This window comes from Temnothorax curvispinosus, unplaced genomic scaffold, assembly GCF_003070985.1.
Source record: "Temnothorax curvispinosus isolate PA1 unplaced genomic scaffold, ASM307098v1 QBEX01001001.1, whole genome shotgun sequence".
In the NCBI taxonomy this organism is placed as follows: Eukaryota; Metazoa; Arthropoda; class Insecta; order Hymenoptera; family Formicidae; genus Temnothorax; species Temnothorax curvispinosus.
Genome location: NW_020210781.1, coordinates 13,291 through 23,257, shown reverse-complemented (window position 1 = coordinate 23,257; position 9,967 = coordinate 13,291). Strand labels below are relative to the sequence as shown.

The 9,967-nt window shown below is 48.7% G+C and overlaps 1 protein-coding gene across 1 annotated transcript in view; it reads left to right on the top strand.

Annotated features, from left to right (window-relative positions):
* The window catches only part of LOC112459504 (protein bric-a-brac 2-like), a 32,044-nt gene extending 29,774 nt beyond the window's left edge, over positions 1 to 2,270 (top strand). The window contains exon 2 of the mRNA XM_025023626.1: positions 934 to 2,270. Within this exon, the coding sequence (XP_024879394.1) occupies positions 1,146 to 2,270 (1,125 nt within the window). The 5' untranslated portion in view covers positions 934 to 1,145. The remainder of the gene's footprint in view (positions 1 to 933) is intronic.
* The last annotated feature ends 7,697 nt before the right edge of the window (positions 2,271 to 9,967 follow it).

Here is a 9,967-nt window from a genome sequence, read left to right as displayed (position 1 = left end):
GCGTCCTCACGCGACGAGCGCGCGCGATATCGGCCGCACCACCGCCACCGCCGCCGCCGCTGCCGCCGCCGTCGCCGCTGCTGCCGCTGCCGTTGCCGCTGCCGCGAAGCGCTGCGCCGCGCACGGTGCCACCACTGCCGTTCGAGCGAACCGCCGCCGCGTTGCTGGCCCTCTCAGTCGCGACGCGCTCGTCACGGGGTGCAGATCGTACGTCGTTCGTCGCTTCGACACCCTTCGCCGCGCGCAGCACGCGCTTCTCACGCGGACAGTCGGCCGCCGTACGTCGCACGGCATTTACCGCGTTTCGCATTCGTATCCCGTATTATCCGTAACGCGCGTTTTCGTCGCGGAAACCACAACGTCGTCGTCGTGATCGTTGTTGTCGCGTTTCGAGGTGGTTGGTGGTGGGTGGTTGATGGTGAAGTCTGATTCTCTCTTGAACAATACGCGCCTGACCGCGATAGAGACATTTTCGATGAGACTAAAATAAGTGACAGTAGCTAGACACTGTAAATAAAAAGAGAGAGAAAGAAGATACAGCGAGAGGGAGAGTAAAGATTAAGTGTGCCGCGTGGTGCATCGACATAGGATAGACGTGTTCCCCCCTCCTCCCGTCTCGGGATTATTCTGATCCCTCGGGAGACCCCCCGTCGTGTATGATGCTTCGTTGGGGAAGACAAGGCGAACTCTAACTTTTTCAAAAGCGGTGGGAGTGGATTAGAGTACGGTGTATTTCCGAGCCACGTTTCGGAGCTAGGCTGAAAGATGCTCGACCGCGACGTCCCAACGGGACGATGACGCCCGCGTCGGTTCGCGTCTGACAGTTCCGCGCACGTTGCCACGAGGCGCGCGGATAAAGCTCACACTCTCCCCGCGTCGTTTCGCGCGGACATCTGGAGATTTTGCGTGTGGCTGTGCATGTGTGTGTTGCAGATGCGGCCTCGTTGCTGATCCGATCAAGGTGAACGTTGCCGAGAAGCCGAGGCGAGACGCACCACGAGGAGGAGACTGGAGGAAGAGACGAAAAGACGAGAAGAGGAAGAACAGTGGAGAAAGCGTAAAAGGAAAGAATCGCCTGGCGAAATAGTGGAGCAAGAGATACTCCTCTCCGAGAAATACGAGCGGAAGGTGCATCACGTGCGATCATGACGCAACAAAGCGGCGCTGGGTCACCCCAGCAGTTCTGTCTGCGCTGGAACAATTATCAGACCAATCTGACCAACGTCTTCGATCAGCTTCTACAGAGCGAGAGCTTCGTGGACGTGACCCTGGCCTGCGACGGGCATAGCGTCAAGGCCCACAAGATGGTCCTGTCGGCCTGCAGCCCGTACTTCCAGGCGCTCTTCTTCGACAACCCCTGCCAGCATCCGATCGTTATCATGAAGGATATTAAATGGCCGGAGCTCAAGGCCGCGGTCGAATTCATGTACAAGGGCGAGATCAATGTCTCCCAGGAGCAAATCGGGCCCTTGCTTAAGGTCGCGGAGAGTCTCAAGATCCGCGGCCTCGCGGACGTCAACAGCGAGCAGGAGCTGACGTCCAGGCCGACTCTGGAAGAGGTCGCGACCGCGGCGTTGCAGCGGAAAAATAAGCGTCGTCGGATGTCCGGCGAGCGCTCACCGTCCGGCAACAGTCCGGAACGCGTTGGCTCCGGCAGCATCGGCCCCGACGATCAGGATGTCATCGGCAGCAACATCGTCGTGCCCGAGATTCACAGCATGGTGCCGTCAACTGCTAGCTCGACCCCGAGGTCCCTCGGCTCGCCCAGCACGCCCAGCATGCCCAGCATCTCCGTCACGCCGCAGATCAACCTGCAGGAACTTCCGGTCTCGCTGCCCCTACCACCACCCCCGCCGCCACCGCCGCAGGGACAGCAGAGCTCGCACCCCATGCCGACCCACCACGTGCCCGGCCACGTGACTTCCGGTCCGCACGCGCCCGTCAACCACCTGGGCGGCCACGGCCAACAGCTCAGCGTGCAGCAACAGCAACAGCAACAACAGCAACAGCAGCAACAACAACAGCAGCAGCATCATCAGCAGAGTGCCGGCAATCAGTCTGGCGCCGGTGACGACCTCGAGATCAAGCCCGGCATCGCGGAGATGATTCGGGAGGAGGAAAGGGTGAGTCGAGTTCTTTATTTATCTATGATCCCCCTTTCTATATTTTGTAATGCGAGAGAAAAAGTTCGTTATTTGAAAAATAATACGTCAGATCTCGGTAATGCAAGTAATAGAGCAGCTTCTTCGCGAAAATTATCAGGAGAATAATTAGCGCTGGCACTCAGAGAGCGTTATGTTAATACCATTAACGTGAAAAAAGTGGCTTCCCGTAATTCGCGAGAGGATTAAGTTAAATCTGCGTTAAATGTTAAAAGATTTGAATGCATCAATGATTATCGTTCTAAGCGCGAAAAAGCTTTTACGCATAACTGTTGCATCACGGCATTATGCGTGTGCACGTGCGTATGAAAATTATTGCTAAATGAATCTTTCTTTATCGGTAAGAATGATACTATTTCTTGCGATTAATCCTTTTTCCCCGGGACGGACATTTGTTTTTGCACGCGTCAGTGCTAATATGTAATTTTCGATGCAAATTGTACAACAAGAATTCCGTAATTGCATGGAGTGTTGTAATTAGAAGATTTTTATGTCTGTGATAACGTCGAATCACTCAGATATGTATTCCGATGCGCTGAATGTAGCTTTCCTGTTTTTATGACGGCAGAATATTACTTCTTGCCGAAGATAAATTAGTAGAAATAATATGCAGGAAGAACAAAAAAATCGTCAGAATTACACTTGCTTGTTAACGAGAATAAAAACAGCATTTCCGTCAGAAGTAACGTTAGATCTTCGCGATTCAAGAAATGTATGTAAAAATGAATAAAAAAAAATTGATTAGTTCTGCTAGATATAAATGCTGGGTGGAAAGCTTTTACGGACTTCAGCTGTACATATATTAGATTTATATTCATAGATTAGAGATTTATAAAATGTATTTTCCAATTTAAATTATGATACGTTACTAAATTGCATTACGAGCCTAATTTTATTGATCTGACGTTAAATAAACGAGCGATAAATAAATTTCCGCGCCGTAACTAGTAATTTGCGCGCACGCGCATACATTTGAATTTATTCCAATATTGGATAAAATAAATATGAGTTAAGAGAAACATTCCAATATTTGTCTAACATTTAGAAATAATTCGACAACGGGAGGGTCAATTAAAAGTTTCCTCCGCCGCGCCGGTCAGAAACGTGCCGCCGAATTGAAATAAGAAACGACGGGTATTTCTCTCTCCCGAGCGAACTCCCGGCAAACTTCCTCTCTGGATCGAAACTTTCGCGCGCTCCGGGGCGGTTAACCCGAAATCGCGCGAACGCAATTTTCCCCGATAGAAAACGAAGATGTTTCCCTCCGTTGGCCGAGGCAGCCGCAGCCTCGACTGATCGTTAACGAGAGCGCGCGGTGGTTTGCGTTCCGCGCGCGCCTCACGTCATTAAGGCACGCGTTCGTCCTAGTCAAGGCAAATGACCTGACCGACCGACCCGGGCGATCCTCGAGGAAGGCAACGGCTCTCCCGTATCTATGGCAATCCCGTATAATTGGCCGCTCTTTCGCGACGGAAAAGTCACGGGTGTACTCGAGACGCGCGGCGCCGGCGGCCGCCAATTATACAAGCGCGGGACGAGTTTTCGCGCCGAAACCGTTCGCGCTTCTGACGGTCGCGCGGACACGCGAGAAGGGAGGGAGAGCGGAAGGGGAGGGGAAAATGACGGCGGAGGGAAAGAGAGAGAGACCCCCGCGCGCTTTTCCGCGGACGGAGGTGGAGGGCCATCCCAATTACCCGGCGATTGGCTTCGACGGTATGCGCTAATTGAGAGTATCAATGAACGTCAATGAGCGCAGTCAATATTTGGCCGGGGTGCATCCGGCCGAGCGTTTTGTAACGTTCTTTTTGTTAAAGCGGATGACAAATATTGACCGCGCTCGTTCGCGTTCGCGCGCGTACGTGACACAAACACGCGTCCGCACGCACACACGCCGGTCACACGCGCGCGCGCGCGCGCGAGCATGCCTGGGGTATCGACTGTTCTCGTTAATTACATCGGGACGACGGTGTCTCCTGCATTATTTATCGTCCGCTACCGGTGCAAGTTATTAAGCGTGCGGCTAGTTACAAGCCGTTTTGTAACTAGCACGACGACCGTCGGACATAGGGGGCAGGCTGCGCCGACTTGGGCCGAACAGTTAACTTCGCTTAACAAAATATGTTCTCTCCCTCTCTCCTTCTCTCTCTCTTTTTCTCTTTGCTCTCAGTAACGTTCACGTTCATTCCCTTTCGCGATACGGAGCGTGTAATTATGCTTATTTGTATCAATAAAACGATCGTTGCGCGGATTACTCGCTATCTTGATTAAATTAAAAATGATCGTATGCATATATTTTACTTGTAAAAACTGTTGTCTAGAATTCCACAGTCGGAAATAATAAACACTCTGACGCATTATTCAAGGTTTATCTTATCCAGATGTGTATAATACACGTATACATATATTATTAAAATTTACATCGGCAGTAACGTTTTTATGTTGTTTATGTAACATAATCCGATAAGTAGGATAAAAGTCTTAATATATGAATATCTAACGTTACATGAGAATATCTATATGGGAATATCGAGTTCCACAGCTAACTGGAAAGTTAAATAAGTTTAATTATCATCCCACCCGACGAATGCGCGCAATCGGCGCAGTCGGATTTATTCGATTACACGAACTGTCACCTTCACTCGGCGCGTCTTATACGTACATTCGGAAAATGCACATTCGGCGAGATATAGCGGTCTGCGGTGAAACTTAAACGCGGGGACGTTTAAATTTTCACGTCCGGGTTTTCGGGACCGTGCAAAGTATCGGGCGATACTGGAAGAAATGCTTGCGCTTCGTGGGAGGGACACGCCGTTTATTCGCGAAAAAGCACGGAGCAAGACTGACTCCGCGCCGTCAGTCGAGTTCAATCTAGGAAATTAAAGTGAGCGACCGAGTAAGCGGCATTATTTTTTTTTCTCTCTTCTCAGGGCGCACACGTCGCCGGCCCCGCCGCGCACCGTGACGTAATCCGCTATACGTATATATAATGGTTATAACATTCCGCGGAATTCCATTATGTTAACGCAACCACGTTCCAATTCTCCGGGTATGCCTGCCTGACTGCCTGTGCGCACGTATCGTAAATGCGCGCCGTTGTAGTATCGCAACTATTCCGCGGTGCCTTTCCGATTAAAATACCTAATTGATGCGGGCGAGAGAAGCCAATGGCGGACCCGGGGATCGTGGAATGCCAAGCCGCGAGAGCACTGCCAAGCACCGTCGACATGGCTTTTTTTTTACAGGACGAATAAAAGAAAGAAGGGAAAAAAAAGAGAGAGAATAATTATACAAGTAGATGAAATGAAATAAAATGTAATTATGCAGATTGCAGTAAATGAACGAAATGCATCGCTATTTCTAAGAAAGAGAGAGAGAGAGAGAGAGAGAGAGAATTTGTAGAAAAAGAGAAAGCGATGTTTTTCATTTATATAAACAGTATATCAGTATTAGCGTGAAAGTTCTTGGATTAATTTATTCAAGATAAAGAGAAACGTAAGTTGAAAACCACGGAGGAAATGATGAAGTAAGTCTGGGGAAAAAGTACGGACGAATAGTACACGAGATGCTCGTTAGATTACTGGCTTAAGTGCTTGGGAGTTTTTATCCTCCTTAAATCTAATTCTAATAATTTTATATTCTCCATTGAAGAGCGAAATTCTCGGGCGTACGGCCATTGGGAGTCGCTCTCGGTTTTGCATCCGTCAAGAGAGTTTCATTGCTGAAGGTCGGTTTCTCGATAGCAAGTCCTATTTTCGAAATGTATAAACCCTTTTTGGAATAGAGAAGACATTTCTCTTTATATACATATACATAAAATATAAAGGCTACAGTCTATTATATACATAGATATATTGATGATGAAATTTCCATATAAGAATTTTATTGAATACCACGACTAAATTTCTCTTGATAATATCCGTTTTTTTATTGCGAGTTTTAACGCATGTTGGTCAAAACTACGCGTCTTTTCTCTCCAGCGGCCGAAATTATCGTACGTGTAGTAGATTTGTCGCCAATTATTGCGACTGATATTTCAATAAGTTTCGATATTTTATTAGTCGTATTAGTGTCCACGGCCGCACGAAATAGCGTACCTCCGCCTTTTCTAAAAGTAGCGGTCAACCTTCCGCATTTCGGAAATTAGGGACTCAACAGAGAGCGCGTCCTGAGTTATGAATTGCCCGCCTCCGGCGGCGAAAACCGGAGACAATTATTTATACCTCGAACAGGCCCAAAAAACCCGGAGGGGACTCACGACAACGTATACGCAGCACTACGCGGTATAAATATAAATTATATTTTATCTGTCGCGCGCGAGCCTCGTGATGCGTCTCCTACGACCACTTAATAGGACTCTAATCGCATCGTTTAATCCTGCAATCGTTCACATACCAAAGAACAGGTTTCGCGATTCATTATTTACTATACGAATAGTTATTAAGTAGCAATTAAATATTTTTAACTGATGACAAATTTGTTGTTTTCATAATTTTAACGTTCGGTCGTTCGACTCATTGTAGATAAGATCGAATTAATTATATCAATTCTACCAAGTCGCAAATAAATGTTTTTTCAAAAAAGTGCGAGAATTTATTAAAAGTTACAATCGCAATTATTCTTAAATATTATTTCCAAAAAATATATATATACATATATATTATACCGCTATAAAAGATGTCAGATTTTTTGGGATTGAAACAGAGACTTTAAAATAATTAAAATGACAAATTATGCGATATCAACGTGATTTTTGAGAATAATCTAAAATTATTGCGAGGCTTACTCCGTCGGAAATGGGCTACGAAAAGCGTGATGCTCGGGAAGGGTGACGACGGGAGAAGAGGGAGGCAGCGAGCGCATCCCCCGAAAAGTGTACACAGTGTACAACACGAGAAGCAGCAAAGCGTGATCACGCGGTCGGTGGAGCTCGAAAGGGCGGGTCGAAAAAAATTTAATCTTCCCTCGCATTATCCTTTTTGGCAATAACGGCTTTACCTCCCGGATCGTCCTGCCCTGCCATCCTCGTCCTCCCGTGCTCACACACTCTCTCTTTCCCTCTTTCTCTCTGTCCGTCCTTTCCCCTTTGTCTCTTCTCTCTCGTATTCGGTGACTCGAGAGCGAGGAAGAGAGAGAAAGAGGGAAAGAGCGCGAAAGGGAGACGGAGCGAGCGGCGGGGAAGGGGGACCGGCAAGAGAGAACGGATCCCCGACGCGTCGGCAGAGAAAAAAGTCGCGAAACAGTAAATCGTGAATTGTAGTAACCGAGCGCCATTCATCCTGATACACCGGATGTGACTACATATTTCCTTCGTTCCGTTTAAATTAGTGTTTTTGCCCGGCGCGGCCTTGATTGTGTTTTCGCGCGTCTCGCACGCTTTCGCGCGCGTGTGCAAGTGCATCTCGCCGACGCGACGCGACGCGCGCTCGCTCGCTCGTTCGTTCGCGGTATGCATCCCCGCGTGCATTCGTATCGGCAGGCGGCCACACAATCGCGGACGACTCTCGTTTCTGCGTTTCGTTGTCTCTACGCGACGCGTACGTGTATTCGTACGTGTACGTACGTCCGCGCCGGCGATCGTAACGCGCGTAAAAACGCGCGCGCACGTCGATCGGTCGCGTTGATCAACGCGTAACGTAAGCGATACATCAGGAGAACGAGAGGATCGTCCCGATGGGATTCAAAATTGAAAAGCCCGCCCCCGATGTATTAAAATGCGCGCGCGTTACCCGTGGCCCATCCATCCCGCGTCGTCTCGTCCACCTCCTTTCGGCCCTCCGTCCAGAAAACGATCGCGATACGAGCGCGGGCCCCCGGTATCGCTCGCGTCGCGCGCTCAGAAGTCGATTACCGTGCTGTCAGAAGTGATCGAGAGGCGCCCCCCTCGCGCTTTTTGACACGTATCGACGTTACCCCGGTGATTTCGGGTCTCCGACACAATAGTGTTTTACCCATTTCTGCTCCGGTACCGGAAAGAGGACCGATTCGGAAAGCTGCTCTTAATTTGATTAAGCGCGTTGTTTAAATGTATCAAATTGAAACAAAGCTGACTTTTAAAATGAAAAATGAGATCTGATATTTGACAACTAGCTGTCGCGCTTGGAATTGAATTCTCCGCTGTCGTTAGAGTTGCCTGCTTAGACACTTAGAATTTCAAGAATAAGATGAAGATGCAGATCAAAAAATCACTCTCCTTTTCAACGTGCATTAAAATTAATTGCTCAATTAAGGTTGAAGTCCGCTCGACGCGCGCGGACTCTTCGCGGACGGATTTTCTCCGTTCGTTTCTCACGGGGCGATTCCGCACACTTATAAAGTAGACGATGCTCTCCGACTCGGTCCAGTTCCTGGCTTTTTTGCGCGCTAGTGCTCGCGCTGGCGCACGCAAGGCGCGCACGCGATAGCTAGCTTTTTCGTAGACACGCGCGTTTTACGCGACACGCGGAGCTATAGCCGCGGGCCCTCCGGGCAGGTACGGTTGCCTTTTTTCTTTTTGCGGGGCACACGCCGTCGCTCGGTCGCGTCGTCCGTCGCAAGGACGAGTCGGGAGAAATTGGTGGGTAACCCCGCCGCATACAACGGCGCTACGCCGCACCGCTGCTCGCGAGATCTCGTAAGTAGGTAGTCGAAGACCACGGTCTCCTCCTTCCTCTCCCGTCTTCCGCTCCTCCTTTCCCCCGGTGTCTATCCCGGTGTGTATTACATAGCCACCCTTTCGCTGCTCGACGGAGGACTATTTTATAATAAGGACCGGTTTCGCGGCCGTAATGATATGTATTTTAAATATTTCGAAAATTGCCTTCCTAGGAAACTCTTCGCATAATGGCAATACTTGGAATATAATCCCGGAGTAACCGGACCGCATATAGGCGCCCGAGCACTTAACTTCTCTCGGACCCTCAGCCCTCCTGCCACCCCCCGCTTCGCCACCGAGGGAAGTCTCTCTTTTCTCTTCCTCCCCCCTCCTCTTTTTATATCTCTTCTCCAAACGATCCCTTTTCCCCCTTTTCCGCCTTTGTTTTTTTTCCTCCCTCCTTCGACATTAGTTCGCCGCGCCGCGCCCGGAGAGCCGCGAGTGTTTCTTGCCGCTTTCCTTCCTCGCTTTGGAAATCGTCTCGCGTTGGGTTAACCGGACTGGATATATTCCGTGGGATTTATCTCCGCGGGAATCATTGCCGACCGGCAGTATCGGGATAATACACGTAGGATAGACAGAGTATCTCAGACCTGCGTTTTTCCTTTCATCTGCGGATTCCTCTTTTCACGATCCGCTCTCACAACTTTGTAATACTCCACTTTAAATATTTTTCTAAGGATTGCTCATGTTAAAAATCTCCATTAAAGTTCTTTTAAAATGGAACGGAGAATAATATTTTATTACCTATGTTTCTTTCGTCAGATTTCAATCTTTGATGATAAATGAATTCACAATTTAGCCTCCGTTTTTAATTTATTCTACAAAAGATCATCTCAAAATATGGATTAAGAATTTCTTTCGAATTACATAGATTTTCTGAAGCACTCCGTATACCGTTCCTACTGAAGAATCACCGTCTGTTCCGAATCTCGCTTGAGAAAGTATCTCGGTGCAGCGCTCTCGGCTGTTTACCTGCGTCGAGTTTCTTTATGGTCCCCTATTTCCTACTTTGGCGAAAAAATACTCGCCTTTCGTCCGTTTGGAAGCCAGGGATTGCTGAAAACCGCATTCCTCCGGTATCGTCTTTTAAATCCCCAGTAGCAGAGAGATCGTCAGTAGATGTCAAGTGACGTCTTAATGACGTCTAGAGACGTCTTTGGACGTCAATTAG